Source organism: Neofelis nebulosa, chromosome 4, assembly GCF_028018385.1.
Source record: "Neofelis nebulosa isolate mNeoNeb1 chromosome 4, mNeoNeb1.pri, whole genome shotgun sequence".
NCBI lineage: Eukaryota > Metazoa > Chordata > Mammalia > Carnivora > Felidae > Neofelis > Neofelis nebulosa.
The window spans coordinates 151,805,325-151,821,906 of NC_080785.1; the positions used below are offsets into that span (position 1 = coordinate 151,805,325).

The 16,582-nt window shown below is 55.6% G+C and overlaps 2 protein-coding genes across 4 annotated transcripts; one reads left to right on the forward strand and one right to left on the reverse strand.

The window, feature by feature from the left end:
- Positions 1-169: 169 nt before the first annotated feature.
- Positions 170-5,376, reverse strand: KLHDC8B (kelch domain containing 8B). 3 transcript variants are annotated; one of them, XM_058726997.1, is made up of 6 exons: positions 4,903-5,371; positions 3,437-3,945; positions 2,199-2,363; positions 1,621-1,845; positions 1,421-1,522; positions 170-1,029 (listed from the first exon to the last, which is right to left on the reverse strand). In XM_058726997.1, the coding sequence occupies exons 2-6, from the start codon at positions 3,810-3,812 to the stop codon at positions 833-835; spliced, it is 1,065 nt and encodes a 354-aa protein (XP_058582980.1). In that variant the 5' UTR covers positions 3,813-3,945; positions 4,903-5,371; the 3' UTR covers positions 170-832. The 3 variants fall into 3 exon arrangements, with proteins under 3 accessions (XP_058582980.1, XP_058582982.1, XP_058582983.1); XM_058726999.1 differs by lacking the exon at positions 4,903-5,371 and adding an exon at positions 4,434-4,867; XM_058727000.1 differs by lacking the exon at positions 2,199-2,363 and having other exon boundaries at positions 4,903-5,376.
- A 3,357-nt stretch (positions 5,377-8,733) lies between these two features.
- Positions 8,734-16,582, forward strand: CCDC71 (coiled-coil domain containing 71). The gene is made up of 2 exons (XM_058726985.1): positions 8,734-8,860; positions 11,441-16,582. Exon 2 carries the CDS (start codon positions 11,493-11,495, stop codon positions 12,912-12,914), a length of 1,422 nt encoding a protein of 473 aa, XP_058582968.1. The 5' UTR covers positions 8,734-8,860; positions 11,441-11,492; the 3' UTR covers positions 12,915-16,582.

Consider the following 16,582-nt stretch of genomic DNA (forward strand, 5'->3'; position numbering starts at 1 on the left):
GCAGTCATCCTATGTCACCAAAAGAGAAGCTGAGGCTTAGGTGGGGCTAAGACATCAGAGGCCAGATTCAAAAGGCTACTCTGAACCCTCATCCCTGGGAGAGTTGAGACCTCTGAAGGAGGGCCAAATGTTGCAGGGGCAACACAGGAGTCCACACCAGGGCCACACACCAGATTTTAGCAGCACTTTTACTTTCATGTCTGAACTTCCTGGGTCCTCACAACAGCCCTGTGAGGTAGGTAGGGCAGGAAGGTTTCAGAGATCCCCATTTACGGATGAGGATGCTGAGGCACAGAGAGGTGAAATGACTTGCTCAAGATCACACAGTCAACAGTGTAAAGGGCCCAAAGCCTATATTCTTCCGGTCCTCTAAAGGTTCCTGTATCTACTCCTCCATCCCCTCTGTGTCCCCTGCCCTCTCTGAACTCTCCTGGGGCCACAGAGGCCTTCAAGGCAGGCTGGCAGCTAGGATTTTTCAGGAACAGCCATTGGGGTGAGACTGGTCAACTCTAGGTAGGCACTAATCCTGTGGGACATGAGGCCAGCTCTCCCAGCCTCCCACTTCCCAGTTAGACAGAGGGCCCAGTAGTTCCAGAGCAAGTGTGGAGCTAGGCGTGGTCCATGAATGAATGGGGATAAAAGTGGGTATAAGCATATATGTCCTGCACTAAAGACAAAGCCCCCCCCACCCTTTGAGACATTTGTCTCAATTGCCTGCCCCTGTGCCTCCCTCATCCCACAGAGCCACAGTGAGCTTCTTCAGCAGCAAAAGGAGCCACAGACATTTGTCTCTGGCACTGTGCTGCTCCAGTGGACCTGTCCCATCAGGCATTCAGACCCCATCACGCAGACACAGTGCCTCCACAGCTTGGCTAGGACCCTGGGCCACACCCCCAATGACAAACAGCCAGGGCCCAGCCTGCAGACTAGAACAGGAGCAGCGGGCTGTGGGCATGGCAGGCAGGGCCTCCCAGCGCCGCCGTGCAAGGCTGAAGCCCTCCACGGAGCCCAGAGGGCATGGCTGGTTTCCTGCAGGAAAGAGACAGAAGTTGTAAATGGCACAGACTGCAAGGACTCCAGCTCTTTTGCTTGGGTTACTAGGGCCTTGCTACTCATCGCTCCCATTCATCATTCGTTCATTTCTTCGTATTTGTATTTTTCCATTCATTCAGTGGTCACTTGACCTGTGTCTGTCTCCTAAACCTCTGCTGGTACAAAGCCCTCAGTCAGGTGCTGAGGGACACCCCAAGAGTTAGGCCGTGCAGACCACACCCTGCCTGCCTCACAGATTGGGAAAGGGAAGCTCACAAAGCCCTGATCCCTGGAGTACCTGGAGAAGGGCAGGAGGGAGTGCTCATGCTTGGGGTTACTCCCGCCTGTCTTGGACTCGCCTCCTATCCCTAGTCCCACAGATACTCACCAAGGCCCCCAATGGCCATGATGTGGCCCCCAAGGGAGCCAACCACAAAGTCGGCCCTCTTATCCCTCATGCGCAGGCTGCGGGGCAGCTTGGTCCAGGACCCTGCAGGAAAGGGGAGGTCAGATCAAGTCCCCCAACACACACTGTGCCCCTCCATCCCACGGAAAGTGGGAGGCCAGCCCAGGCCAGCCACTGCTCACCATGTTCCAGGTCGAACATCTCCACAGTGTTGACAAAATGTGGGCGGGAGTAGAAATTGTGGGGCCCAGGCTGCTGCAGACCACCCAGGCTAAAGACGTTGCCTTCTGCCATGGCACAGCCGGCAAAGGCTCGGCGGCTGGGCAGGCTTGGGTGCCGGGTCCAGGTACAGGCCTCCAGATCAAAAGCCTCAAAAGCAGTCACTGGGAGCTTTCCCTGGCGGCCCCCTGCCAATGGAATTGGAGCACCTTGGAAGGAGCCTAGGAGTCCTGGCAGGCTCCTCCTTCACCAGGTTGCTAAGCTTTTACTGCTGCCCACCTTAGCTACCCATACCCAGCTGTGTGCACAACAGAGCATGAATCACCCACCCTGAAGATCCTTAGGCATTGGGGTTTGGTTTTCCAGCCTTAGTAGGGCCACCAGAGGTCAGAGCCTCCAAGCAAGCCTGGTTCACCCAAAACTTCTCTTGTTCTGCCATCCCAGACTAAGCCTGATCCCAGCCAACCTATGAAGATAGGTGCTTCTGCACTTCGAGCCCCTTTCCCACATCCTTCCCCCGCCCCCACCCCCAGGCCCTTACCCAGGACATAGATCTTGTTCCCGTGCAGGAAGGTGGAAGCCCCGTAGCAGGGTGTGGGCATGGAGGGTAGTGAAAGCCAGCAGTCCCGCCTGGGCTCATACACCCGAACTTGGGCCTGGGGGGCCGTGTCAGGACCCATTCCCCCCAGAGCATACACCATACCATCTGCATAGAAAAGAGCGATTCAGAGTGCACCTCAGCCTGGCCAGGGCACTCTACCCTGACAGCTGCACTGGTCAGGTCTGGGGGTGGGTGGGGACCCGCTTCTGTGTAGTACGTCTCCCAAGCAGCAGAAACCCTCCTTACTTCCCAGAGTGGGGTCTGGGAGAGCTAGGATTCCTGCTCTGGCCAGGGCCCCTCCAAGTGAAGAGCAGGAGGCAGATGATCTAATTATAATCCATCTCTGTCTCCCTGGAGATGCTATGGCAACCAAATCTGGCATCTAAGCAGGACCGGTGGTCAGACCTGGAGGCCACAAGGTGGGGACTTCCCTAGGGGAAGGAAGGTGGAGGATGATTTAAGTCGGGGAGGGGCATTTGGGGATCTGCTCAGCATAGAGCTCAGACTGGGGAGGGAACTCTGGAGATCAGCTGGGGGCTGGGAGAGGAGCTTAGGCTTGTAGGATGGAGGTGCTGGCTGCAAGCCTTCTGCCAAAGAGCCCTGCCAGCACCTCTATATCCTGCCCTTTTAGAGTAGGTTCTTGCCCTGTTACACCCTCAGGGTCAGCTGGGAGCATGTCTGGGGGGCCTTGGGGAACCGGATCAGTCAGCTGAGGGCTTCCGTGGCAACTATCCCCAGGCTAGCTTGGCCTTCCCATCTCAGGCTCCCTGGTAAGTGTGTATATGGGAGGAAGGTGGGGGGAATCTAAGCACTTACTGGGCTCTGAGCCAAGGCCCTGTTCCCATCCCCCTCCCCCAGACTATTTATAACCCTGAGAGTCCTTGAACTACTCCTCCTTGTGTCTTAGAGAGGAGGAATGGTCAGGGAGGTGGTTGGTGCCTCCCATCATTCTGGGGGCCAGCCTGGGCTCGTTCTCCCACTTCACAGCTGGAAAAGGCAGTTAAGGCTGCTGTTAGCTCAGCTCGGAGCTAGGTAGGAGAGGGTCTTTATAAGAATCAAATCTATGTCCAGGGTAATCAGACAAAATTTACATCTTTTTTCCAAACTCTAAGAGTAAGGGAACAAGGAAAGAATGGAGGGTGTTGGAGCACCTCAGGGACCTCCTTAAGGCCACTCACCTCTCTCCACAGTTGCAACCCCCATGGCTGCCTGAGGGAGGGTGGCCCGACGCTCCCAGCGGCCCTCATCAGCCAGGAAGGCCTCCACAGCAGCCACAGGGCTCTGGCCCTCATCCACACCGCCCACCACTAGCACCTGCTTGCCCAGCACCACAGCAGCCGCACCAGCCCGGGCAGTGGGCAGGGGTGCCAGTGTGAGCCATGTATGCGAGGCCATGTCCAGTGTCTCAGCAGTGTCCAGGGGCAGTCCAGCCCGGCCACAGCCCCCCAACACTAGCAGGTGCCCATCCTGGTATGCCACTGTGCCATACACCCGGCAGGTGGGCATGGGTGGGAACACCTGCCAAGCAAAGTCCCGGCCACCTCCTGTAGCCATGGTGTTCACCTCCAGTGGTAGGCCATACTATCTGCTCAGGCTGTAGGCCTCACTGAGGGGCATGATGCGGCCTCATCTTGACTCTATCAGGACTACAGGGAGTGTCTGACCAATCCAGGGACCTTGCCTTCACCTGGAGGAGAGAGGGAAAACAAAGGGTCAGGGCCATTGACCAGTCCCTTGGGGTACAGTTGAGCAGTCTATAGGTAAGGGCAGGACTGGCCAGAATCACTGGTGGGAAGGCATGGGGGAGGACGTACCCCTGTTGGCTAGCACACCACTGCTGAGGTGCTTCTGGGGTGGGAAAGAAGGCAGATTACCAGATACTCAGGCAAATTCCCCTCTTCCTATGGGGCATGAAGGATTCTCCTCCCACCCCCTGACTTCACCTAACACCTCCGCCCCAGCCAAATCTAGGTCTAGGTGGTAGGTAAGTAATCTAGGTCCAGGTGGTAGGTAAGTTGACTAGGATAAGACACTCCACCCTGGCCCCCTTCCCTTCCTTTCAACAATCCTCATTCTGGTGCTTTGCATGAATGGAGTCCTACTGTACCCTCCCTTTATTGGCTTCCAGTGGGTCTCCCACATGCTGCCAGGGATCAGACTCCAGGGTATACTTACAACCCTTTTGGGGGCCATTCCATAGAGATCATCCATTCCCACCAGCAAAAGGCCAGATCAGGGCGTTTGGGACTAGGAGAGGAGGAGATGGACGCCAGGGCCCCACATTCCCCCTTCAGGTCTACTATCAGGGGGTTGTTCGCGCCAGGTTCCCAGAGGCCAGTCTCCTTGGTGTCCAGAAGTAGGGGAGGAGGGTTGATTTGGGGATCCCATGATCATAGGACTCTAGACTCCCATAGTCCAGGGCGTTTCCAGTAGGAATGAGCAGCTGGACTTCCACAGCAGATCCCCAAGTTCCTCAGCCTTTCCTTTCCCGTGGGGGCCACGCTCCTGGGACCCTTGGCGTGATGGCCTCCTGGCCCCAAACTTCCAGCTCGCGGGAGGCGGGGGGCGGGTCCAGGCGAGCGCGCTTGGGGCTCTGCGCCCAGCGCCCCAAACTTCCCCTGAGCGCGGCTCCTGCGGGACTCACCGGCCGGGGCTCCGGCGCCGCCGGGACGCGGGGTCCGCCGTTCCGGCTCCGTGCCGGCTCTGGCTGGGGCTGAGGCCAGCCTCCGCGGGGCTCCGGCGGGGCTCCGGCTCGGCTCGGCGCGGGGCGGGGCTGGACCGGGTCCGCCCCTCGTCCCCCCTCCCGACTGGGGAAAATCTCCCCCCGCCTTAACCCTGCACCTGCCGTGGCCAGAGCAGGGCGCGTCGACCCACAGTCACACGCAAACCGGTAAACAGACAAATGGACATGTGGACGCTGGGCCTGTCCAGGATTTAGGGTCCGACCTCGGGTGGGAGGAGAAATGAAGCAGCAGTGAGCAGCACAACACGTGTGTGATGGGGAATCGTTCGGAGTGGGACCCAGCCTGGGGAGGACCCGCGGGGGAAGGGGCGGAGGGCGGGCTAGCAGAACCAGCAGGTTTGGGGGACCGGCGCCCGCCCACCAGCACTAAGCTCAAAGAGCCCAAAGACCGGCTTCGCGGCGGCGCCCCCTGGAGGACGTTTGGGGCGTGGCCTGGGCCTTTGGTGGGGTCGGCGGCTGGGTCGCACTTCCCCAGGCACACAGCAGGGCGCTGAGTAAGTCCTATGGTGGACAGTGAGGCTAGCAGGGGATGGAGGAGCACACAGTGCCGGCCTCAGTGCTTGACAGGCCCTTCCACAGGCCTGGGTGGGGAAAGTTCTTGTGGGGAGGGTAGTTCTGAGTAAGGGATGAACTTCAAGAATCAGAGGCCAGGCAGGTCTCTCTCCAGGGCCTGAGGCCTGGGCTACTCTGGGGCCCAAGACATTTTGTGACTGTTCATAGCAAGTTGGTATGACAGAGGCCTGTTTATTTCAGACCCAGACCCTGGCCCAGCCTATCTTCTGAGCATGCAGAGTATTGGCTAAGTCTGTGAGCTGGGAGCCCATTCGTGCAGGTTGGTGGTCACCCAGAAGAAATCCTGTGGGTTTCTGTGCTTGCTACTATCTTGTCCCTCTTTCATGGACAGTGTGTGTCTCACTTTCCCCAGAAGCACATCTGGAGATAAAGATAGCAGTATATATAGTTAATGTGGGAGATGAGGCCAAGAAGCACCAGCAGAGGAGTGGCAGAAAGAGAAAGCAGCCAATAAAGGGTGTGTCATCAAGCAAGTTACCACTGTTGGCAACTGGGACCAAATCTTGCTGGGTTCTCTCCCAGAGCAAAGGTTGCTTGAGGAATTCATTTTCAAATCTCCATCAGTCACGGGTTGAGAGCTGTTTGGGGGGGGAGGGGGGGGAGGCACTAAGTCCTTGGTTTGCCAAACTTCTGAAGCCTGCCCTGAGTGTGGGCAGAGCCTTCTCCATGACTAGAGAGAGAGTCCAGCTCCTTTCACAGGCTGGCAGTTGGAGTTGGAAGGACTACATGGAAATGGTGGTATCAAGGCAGGTTTCAGAACCTGACTAGGTGGCTTCCATCCTCTCACTTCACTCTGCCTTTCACTTGCTCTTCACTTAGCACATTTGTACCTTCCTCCACGGGGTGTTCACACTGCCCTGCAGAACCCTCACATTTCCCACTATTCCCTTTCCAGGCCCTTTCCCCTCTCCATTCCAGCAATTAAGCGCTTAAAAGCCTCCTACTTTAAGACACATCCCAGTACCCCCAAGTCCCTCCAGCCTCCCCTTCCTCCCCTCCAATCACCTGATACCTGCTACTTCATGTCCACTGCTCCCCCCAAATTGCTCTTGTCAAAGTCTCTATGGAACACCATATAGCTAAAACTACAGGTCCCTCTGGTCTTCATCTCAACTGAAATCTTGCTGACATCTTCAGAGTTTCATTCCTTGTGACCTTGGCACCTCTGCTCCTGCTTGTGCTGCTTCTCAGAGTCTTTTACAGGCTCTGGTTCCTCTTCTCCCTTGGAAGTGGCTCCTGAAGATCCAGCCCTGGCTTTTCTCTTTGTCACATAGACTCCCTCCTTGAGTGATCCCTCCCAGGCCCACTGGCCTCGCCCACAACTAGATATCCACCAGATCTCTGATTAGGTGGAAATGGGTCTAGGTCCCATCACTCAGGGCTGTAAAAGATGCCAAATGGAGAGCAAGAGCTGGATCCTGAGGCAACCTTGTGGTCTCTGCCAACCTCATCCTGTCTGATCCCAGTTATGCCTACAGGGTCAGCATCCACCAAATTCCAGGTCAGGTCACACTTTTCTCTGATGAATGCTCCCAGGGTTCCATCTGGAACATACTGAGCACCAAGAGGCAGAAGGGTCAGCTTTCCCTCAGAGTGTTAGGTACCCATAACCCTGACCCCTAACCCCTACTATCCCTTCAGTTCTAATGTCTGCAAGGGATACAGCCTGGGGATGGACCTACCCTGCTAAGTCCTCCATTTTTCACTGAACTCTGGGATGGACATCACCAGAGAGGGATTCCCCTTTCCAGGACACACCTAAGTCCATGCCATCCCTGATGGCTGAGCTCTACCTCTTCATGGGACTTGTTTTTTTTTTTTTTTACACAGTCCTGGAACCACCTACATACAGGGGGCCAACACTGCTGACTTTGGAGAAGCTGTGGAAGACAACTGGGGTAGAAGATGAGGCTGGATTGGTCCTGAGAGTAGCAGCTAATTCTCAACCATGGATGGGGCAGAGACAGGGCTCACCCACAGTTGGAGACTGGGCATACCAAGGTGGGACTTCCTGATTGTACCAGGAGATCCTGGCCCTTGGGACCCCACCATTCTCCTCTTTCTAACAGAATGAAGAGTTAGAAGCACTGACCCCAAAGGAACAGGAGTTTGCATTTACTGTTGCACACTTTGGCTATGCTTGAAGGCACTGAGGGCCTTACCATGAGTGTTGAGGCCTTAGGAAGCTCAGAGGTGCCAGCTGAGGCCTAGGGAGGGCGGGGGTGAGTGTTTCCCTTCAGGGGTGCCTAGACCCTTCTATGCCTAAGGATCCTGGGGTCATATGGGGAGGGAGAAAAGCTATTAACCAGTCCCTAAATGAAGCATCTTGTGACTGCCCACAGGCTTCCACCTACCCTCAGCTACTAAATTTGGCACCATTGTACATGTCAGGGTCCAAGAGTTGTGGCAGTATTTCTGCCTCATAGCTCAGGCTCTAACTGAAGTACAAATGTCCCCAACTATCTCATCCATGAAACCAGAGTTTCCGTGCTGGCTCCCATCCTGGACTTGGGGGACCCCTGACTAAGATAGGCCTTTGATCAGAGACTGACCTCTTAGACTCCTAGAGTTAATTTTGACCTGTGTCCTCTCATCTGGTGCTGCTTGGGCAATGGGCCCTGTAACCACCACGCCTCTGCTGGCCCCAGCGGTACAGGTAGCGAGACTGAGGTCCCAGTCTCCTAGGCAAAGGACAGGAATTCTGGGAGGCAGGACTTCCTGCCTTTGACAGGGCTGAGGTTGGGCAAGGGTTCTCCCACCACACCCATGTACATGCTCTTAGGCAAGTACCCTCAGGCCCACATTGGTATGCTAGGACTCTCAGATTGTACATGCCCAGTTTTGGGCTGTGTGCACGCCAGCACCATCCTTTCACGTGGGCCTCATTCTCAGGAAGAGAGGCAGGCCTGCTGCCCTCAGAGGAGATACCCCTGCAACACTCCCAGCGAGGCAGGGGACATTCCTCTTTCCCTCAAGTCAGGAGCTTGGGACTGAGGCAGGCCTTGTCCACAGCCTCTGAGAGCACCTCTGCTCCTCAGACTCCTGCACAGGACTGGATGGATTTAGAGCGGTCCCCGCAGCCACCTCCTCCAGGAAGCCTTCCTAGGTACCCACCTACCCCGTTCCCAGACTTTGGGGGAAACGGGGTCTCGGGGGGTCAAGGGTCACTAGGGCGGGCCAGGTCCCGGAAGCGGAAGCGCGGCGCACTTCCGGTGCGCAGCGGGCGGCCATGTTGGAGCAGCGGAGGCGGCGCAGAGGCGCGTCCTGGGTCCCCGCGGCGGCGCCGGTAGGTTGGGGCCATGGGCCTAGCCGCGCCGCGGAGGGGCCGTCCGCGAGGCGACAGGGCGGATGGGCCGGGCGGTCGGCCCTTTCGGGACCCGCGCCCTCCACTAGCCCGGCCAAGATCCTCCCCCACCCCCACCCCCACCCCCTGCTCAGCGACCCCACCCTGGGACTGCGCGACCGGGTCGGGCTCGCCCCGCCCGCCCCGCGCGTTTCGCTGCCTTCAAGATCCCCGCTCCTGCCCGCGGCTCAGGCCCCAGGGACGCGGACTCCCAGGCCAGTGGCCCTGATCTGCCCCCCAACCTGGTCCCCTTTGGATGAGGCCTCTCCAGTCTCCCATCTTTCATCAACTTCCCTGTCGCCCCGGGGGCACGTGTGAAGGGAAGTCGGGGACCAGACTGCAGCCTCTGTTTCCGGAGCCTCTTGGAAAACCCAGAAGACCCCTCCCAAGAGTCTAGACCGACCTGGGCGGAAGAGCCCCCGGTTCACCCCTAATATCTGTGCCTGCGGGGAAACAGGCTCCTCCCTATTCTACAGTTCACAGCCCTGAAAACTACATCCCCTGGAAAGAAAAAAATAAAAGAAGTAAAGTCATGTGCAAGGATTGTGTTTGGAGAATGGCCTCTGGAGAGAGGAAGTGCCAGAGACACCTGAGGATCCAAGAATGTTTCCAAACAAAGAGCCCCAGGGCACTTCCTCCAGGGGATTCTGAAAACTGGTGGGAAGAAGCTGCACAGACGCGCCTCTTGGCCCCAGGGACCTGCCTGATCCCAGCTGATCTTTTAATGCTGTGGTACAGCTGGGATCAGGCTCCCTCTGGGAGCCCTCAGTACCAGGTTAGGCATTAGACATTAGTCATGACTGATGGCCTGTGGCTTCTTCAGAGAAGCCTGGGACAACTTGAGTGTTCCCAAACAGCTCCATCTGGGCTGTACTGAGGTCTGCAGCCCTCCAGACCCTAGTTAGGACAGCTCAGATTTCTAGTGTCCACCTTATTAGCCATCCTGTTGGAGCCTTTGGCTGTCACACCTTGAGCTCTTGGTCTGGCTGCTTGACCCACAGGCAGCCTGATTGCCCAGACATGTGTCATGAGTATCTGCTACTTATCTTTTTAGTTTCTGTTGAAGGAGAGTCTGACTCTTGCTTTGAGGTTAGTCTCTATGATTTGAGTCCTGGGAGTCAGGCTTCTGAGCCTGTCTGGGGACTCCAAAAGCAGAACTTCTGGTGGACAGGGAGGTTCACCCCTGAGCACCTGGATAACAGCAGCTGGAGGAACAGAGGTGGGCATTGACATTGAGTGTAGGTCTGGGCTCTTTGACTAGACTTAAAGGCTCATGTTGCCCTGCTCTCAGCTGGTTTCACAGCTAGACTGCCCAGCCCTGACCACAGACTCCAGTCACACACATTAAATGTGCCTTACTGTTTCTCATTTCTAAGACATTGTATTGGTTGTTCCCCTTTTTGCTCCATTTCCATCTGGTCCTTCCTATTCATCACTCATGTCCCACCTAGGTGTTGCCTCTCCTAGGAATCCTTCCCTGACCCACTGGAAGGCTGAGCTGGGTGTCAGTGTGCACTCCCAAGAACTTTCATGGTCTCTGTCTTGCTTTCTGTACAGGACTCCTTGAAGATGGATATTCACCTCTATTCCCAGGGTTGAGTCTAATACCAGGTTTCTGGTCTCAGAAAATAGAGAATTGAGTTAAAATGGGCCAACCAAGCCCAAATCTTCCTAGGGACCCAACAGCATGTTAGATGGCTCTGATGAGCTTCTGGACATTTATCTCAAAACTGCCTTTGACCCATGTGGGTCCCTCCTGCCACCCCAATCCTCACCCTGCCACTATAGTAAGTCAGGAAACCAGGGCTTTGCCCCAAGCAGTGGCTCACTATGGCAAGAGCCCTCTGTATCCATAGTTGTTATCAAGGAGAGCACAGGCCCTGATGGACTTATTATCTACATGCCTTGTCCCTTATCCCAGTGCTCATCTTTTTTTTTTTTTTTTTAAGTTTAGTTAATTATTTTAAGAGAGGAAACCAGTGGGGGAGGGGCAGAGAGAGGAAGACAGAGGATCCGAAGCTGACTCTACGCTGACAATAGCCCAATGTAGGGCTCAAACTCATGAACCATGAGATCATGACTTGAGCCAAAGTCAGATGCTCAACTTACTGAGCCACAGGTGCCCCAATCTTTTTTTTTTAATTAATTAAATGATATCTTTTCTTTTTTTTAATTTTTTTTTTAACGTTTATTTTTGAGACAGGGAGAGACAGAGCATGAACGGGGGAGGGTCAGAGAGAGAGGGAGACACAGAATCTGAAACAGGCTCCAGGCTCTGAGCGATCAGCACAGAGCTCCATGCGGGGCTCGAACTCACGGACTGCGAGATCATGACCTGAGCCGAAGTCAGCCGCTTAACCAACTGAGCCACCCAGGTGCCCCTAATGATATATCTTCTTTAAGTAATCTCTACACTCAACATGGGGCTTGAACTCACAACCCCGAAATCAAGAGTAACATGCTGTACCATCCCAAACGCCCTTCAGTGCCATTCTTACTGATTCTTTTCTTCTTGTCTTGGAGGTGCCAAGCGCTGATTTGCGGATACCCAGGCAGATCTGCAGTGCCTAATGCCATGAGCGTGGTGGTGCAGCATGTGGAGGAGAAAGCTGTGCACTCCTGGTCGCGGATCTCCACGGCAGGGAAGAAGGCCCTGGAGGAGGCGCTGCTTGTCTTTAACCCCATGAGTCAGGATCTCAGTGCCACAGAGGCCCAGCTTGTAGCCTTCCTGCAGGGCCTGCGGGATGATGGCTTCCAACCTACCATCCTGCGCAGCGGTGATGTCTATGGCTATAGTTCATGCACAGCTAACCCCCCAAGCCAGACGAAGCTGCAAGCTCGTGCCCCCACCCCAGCTGCCACATCACCTCCAGCCAGTGCTCCCCGAACTGCCATGCGACTGCCTGCAGGCCGGGCCACACTGCTCCCTATGCCACTATCTGGAAGGCTGGCCAAAGCATCCACACCAGCCCTTGCCAAGCATGCTACCACCAACCTGCTGCTGAGCTCCCTGAAGCAGTCAAGTGCCAGCCGTGCCCGGGGTGCAGCAGTGGGCTTCCCTGCCCACCTCTATCCAGGTGTCTACCCTGCCATGCGGCTCTCTGTTGTCCTTGAGGCCCTGGTTCCACTAAAGACTCCCATGCCCTGCTTGGGTGCCAAGCATAAGGCACAGTCACTGCAGCTCTCACTTACAGACTCTCCCTTGAAGCTGCGCAAAGGTCCAGGGAAGAGACCAGGGAACTCTCGGCCCAAAGCTCCCAAAAAAGGCACAAGCAAGGGCCCCAAATGTCTGACTCATAGAGGCCCCAGGGCCAGACCCCAACAAGGCACTATGCCCCGGAAAAAGACCTGCAAAGCTACTGGGTCCCTCAGTGGCCTACAAATGAAAAGTGGCTCTGCCCTGGGCACCAAAACATCCCAGGCCAAGGCAGCTCGAACACTAGCCAAAGCTGCCCAGGCCAAGGTGGCTCGAACACAGGCCAGAGCTGCCAAGGCCCGGGCAAAAGCCAAGGCAGCACAGATGAGGGCCAAGGCCAAGGCAGCACGGATCAGGGCCAAGGCCAAAGCAGCACGGATCAAGGCCAAAGCCAAGGCTATGCGGGCCAAGGCCAAGGCAGTGCGGGCCAAGGCCAAGGCAGTGGGATCTAAGGCCAAGGTAACTCAGATCCAGTCCAGGAGCAGAGGCAGGCCAAAAGGGTCTGTTCAGACCAGGACTGCAAGAAGGGGCCAGAAAAGCCACCCTGAGACTGTGGGGCAGAAGAGGAAAAGGGCTGAGGAGGCAAAGGATCTTCCTCCCCGGAAAAGAACACGACTTGGGTCCCGATCCTCTAAGGCATGGCTAGGGCCTGGAACAGCAAAGCTGCTGAAATTCCGGGCCATCAAGGTGGACAGGCGGTCCTCAGACGATGAGGTTCGGCAGCGGGCTCAGCGGATCCTCCGTGTGAACCTGTCCCCTGTAATACAGCTCCAGCCATTGCTGCCATACTCAGCACTCTGATTCCTTCATGTAGCAATGTTTGGGGAAACTGAGCCCAGTTGTCTGTGTGACCAGTGGCACAGTGTGCAATGCCCATGGATTCTACAACCCCAAGGACTCCGGGTGCCTCTCCAGGGCTCTGAGAGCCACCATTCTCCTTTCAGAGACTGGAGGATATGGGGTGGTATGGGCGGGTGGGAGGGGTGTTCTCATGGCGCGATGCACTGTGATTTGTTACTCTTCAAGTTGTACCTCCACTGTTCCATCTATCACGTTTTATACCTTTCCACCTTCCAGTCTCCCTGCCCACCCTTCATGGTCTTTTTTGTGTTTATAGCTGCTGGTAGGCCAGCTTGAGCATATAGGAGGAGTGGCCCCAGGAACAGGGCTGCCAAAGTGGGTCCTGGTAGCCCCTGACAAGTCCTGGATGTGAGTGAAAAGAGTAGCTCCCAGGCTTCTCTAGAGATGCTGGCCTTTGTAGATGTGTGAGAAGCTGCCCCTGAGGGCAGGGGCAAAGCCACTCTATTCCTCCCCTTAGGTCTGCACTGACCAGGTAGGCCCCCTGCAGGAGGACAGTAGGTGGCTCTGTGGGGAACTTTGCAGCCAGCAGGTTTTTAGGCCAGGGAAAGGGGGTTTTGTGGTACTGCTCCCCAGGGGCCATTGTCTCCTACCCTGCTCTGGCTGAAACTTTGGGGCTTTGCCTGAGCTTGTCTGGGGCAGGGCCAGGCCTAAATTAGCTATAGTATTTCTGCCTCTCCTTGTTCCAGCCTCATCTTCCCCAGTTGATAGCAAGGGGTTGGGAGTTGAGTCAGAGGCCAGGGTTCTGGGTTGTAGAGCCACAGAGTCTGTCCACTGACTGCAGAATTTTCGCCTTGGATGAGTTGGGTACTCTGTTAACTGAACCAGGAGAGTTTCCACACTGCTTCACCCCATCAGCAGTGCTTTCTGCCTGGGTCCCAAGCACTCTGTTTCCAGGTCCAGCCTTATGCCTCCCAACAGGGGCCTGTGTATTTCAGACATTTCCGCTCTTCATGCTTTGGAGAGGGGGCTGGGCCCCAAGCAGAACTAGGTCTCTGCCCATTTGCCCTCCTTTCCTGATTGCCCAGCCCAAAGGCAGTGCCTGGGGCTGGCAGGGACAGGGACACATTCCCCAGAGGCTCCTAGAGACCTACAGCCTTTCAGGGATAGAGGTGGGAGCCTCATTTGAATGAGAATTGGATCTTTTCTGCCTGTATGGGTTAGTCTGAATCCTGGCCCCACTAGTGCCAGCCATATTGGATGGCAGACCTGTAGAGAAGTTCTGTTTGTTTCTTGATACGCCCTCCCCACCTTTATTCTGCATCTGGTGGCTGCAATTAATAAGGTGTGACCTCCATTGGCTCCCAGGTTCTGGGACCCCCTTTGCTCCCAGCCTCACCATGGCTTCACAGCCCTGTTGTTCCTTGTCTCTGGCAATCCTGCTTTTATCTACCATCTGAGTATGGGGCCACACCCAGTTCCTCAAGGGCAGCCCGCTGTTCATCCTCTCTCTCAGGTCTGATTTCAGCTCCCATGGCCCAGGACCCCCAGCCTGGCTAGGCCTCCTCTCCAGTCTGCAGCTCCTTTCAGTTCTGCTTCTGCCACCAGCGGGTGAGAGGTTGGCTCTTTCCCTGAGAGCCATCCAGAGCGGGAGAAAAAATCTCCAGGCCTCTTATGGGGCAGAATGAGGTGGGGGAACCCTTAGGATCTCTGTTCAGATGCTGTCTTTCCCAGTCCTGGCTTCCAGAACAATTGAGGAGGTGTCAGACACACTTCCCCTACCTGAATGCTCAAGTGGCAGCTGCTACCCACCTACTGGCAATTTGTTGACCATGGCCAGAACTTTGTCCTCCTGTGGTCTCTGAGCCCTACTGCATTGTCAGTCACCTCCAGGTGGGGAGGAGGGTGAGGGCCCTGGAGATGGTATCTCTGGGCTTTCCTGGGCAGGTTTGGCTTTATGGGGGTTCAGATCATTGCTGGGAGGGGAAGGCCTGTGCTGTGAAATTTGGGGCTTGGGGGCCAACCACGTACCTCTTGCAGGAATCTGAGAATTCCTTCTTTTGTGACATTTGGGATCAGGGAGGCCATGGCACTGAGAATGTGATTTGGAGTGGTCGTGGAAGAAACAAGACCTGACGGCCAGCAGAGAGAGGTGACGGTACCCATGTGCCCCTCTGTGCAGGTCTAGGGTCAGGGCTCAGTCACTCTGATTGGCCCTTGTGGTTACAGGTGTTGAGAACGTCACCATCCAGCTGGACCTAGAGAGTGCCTTCTATGTTACCCACCTCATCATGACGTTCATCATGCCCCAGCCTAAAGGCTTGCTCTGTGCCTCCTGACCTCACAGCCACCAGTGATGCTTCCCTCTGGTGACCCAAGGACCCCCTCTTGTCCTTAGACATTCTGCCTGGCAACTCTCCTTCTGGAGCATTCAATGACCATGGCCACTCGGCATCTATGCTGATACTTTGCCTACAGCTGCTCAGGCCTCTTTCCTGGGATCCCTCCCACCCCTGGCCACAGAAACAGGGCTGGTTTGTGACCAGCATTACTCCAACATTGAGCCTTCCGCTGAGGGCAAGGTCAACCTAGAGGAAGGGAGGTTGGGCCCTGGGGTGAAGCCAGAGGCTCAGGTTTGCTTCTTCCAGGTTATTTTCAAAGTTCTGGACCCAGCCATTTTGATGGAGAACCTAAACAATCCCACGATTCAGGGTAATCCTCTCCACAGCATGTCAGGACAGCCAGATAATGCAGGGAGGTGAGGTCCTGCTTGGGTGTGTACACCAGTGAGGTATGGTGGGAGGCAAGCCAGCTCCGTCCCCCAGCATTATTCCCTGGCTCTATCCCATCATGGTCCTCTATTATGGACCTAATATGGCCCCCCTTTCCTGTCCCATCATTGTTCCCCATACCTATGCCCAGTGTATAGGGACTGGCAGTTTCTATCTCTGCCCCATCACAAATTCTTTGTGGGACCCCTTTGTGGTTCCCATCACTACTTTCTATGCCAGCTATCAACAATGTACCCCATTTCTGCACCTGTCGCTGTACCTTATAACTGTCCCTGTTATGAGCCTCCATCGCAGCCCCTATCCTGGTCCCCCTGACTCATCACCCTGATGAGTCCTCATCCTGATTCATCACCCTGGCCTTACTTGGTGTCTGGCATCTCTGCAGCTGCCTCTAGGTGGCACCAGGGCGTCTCTGGGTTGTGACCTCTTTCTTGTAAAACAAGTCTTGAAAGACAAGACACATAACCATAACCCAGCAGGGCAACCCAGAGTCAGGCCAGGTGAGTACTAAAGCATGACATCCCCCAACCTGGCTTTTTCTCTACTCTCCACCTACCTTGACTGGTTATTACCAACTACTTGCCCTGAGCCCCCATGCTAGGTTCCCAAGCAGGTCTTGCTTGCTCTTCTGATCAGGAGAGAGACACTCAGCAAAGGGAGGTGTAAGAGGAAGCTTGGTTCAGTAACTGACTTAAGCTGTGGAGCAGAAAGGAGCCATGGACCCATCTGTCCCATGTGTACATTGAACAAGTGCCCATTGAGCTCCACTGTGTGCCAGACATCTGTCTTCTGAGCAGTGTTCAGCGGGGAGCAGATAAAGTGTCTTGGATCTGACATGAAAATGAGAAAAACTTGATAAATAAGCAAACTAATACCATA

Bases quoted from the DNA above. Each gene is read 5' to 3' on its own strand.
- KLHDC8B (XM_058726997.1), bottom strand. From the start codon at position 3,812: ATGGCTACAGGAGGTGGCCGGGACTTTGCTTGGCAGGTGTTCCCACCC. The intron at 1,523-1,620 runs GTGAGCAGTGGC...CCTTTCCTGCAG, and splicing joins GATGTTCGACCTGGAACATG to GGTCCTGGACCAAGCTGCCC. The intron at 1,030-1,420 runs GTGAGTATCTGT...TCTTTCCTGCAG, and splicing joins CATGGCCATTGGGGGCCTTG to GAAACCAGCCATGCCCTCTG.
- CCDC71 (XM_058726985.1), top strand. From the start codon at position 11,493: ATGAGCGTGGTGGTGCAGCATGTGGAGGAGAAAGCTGTGCACTCCTGG.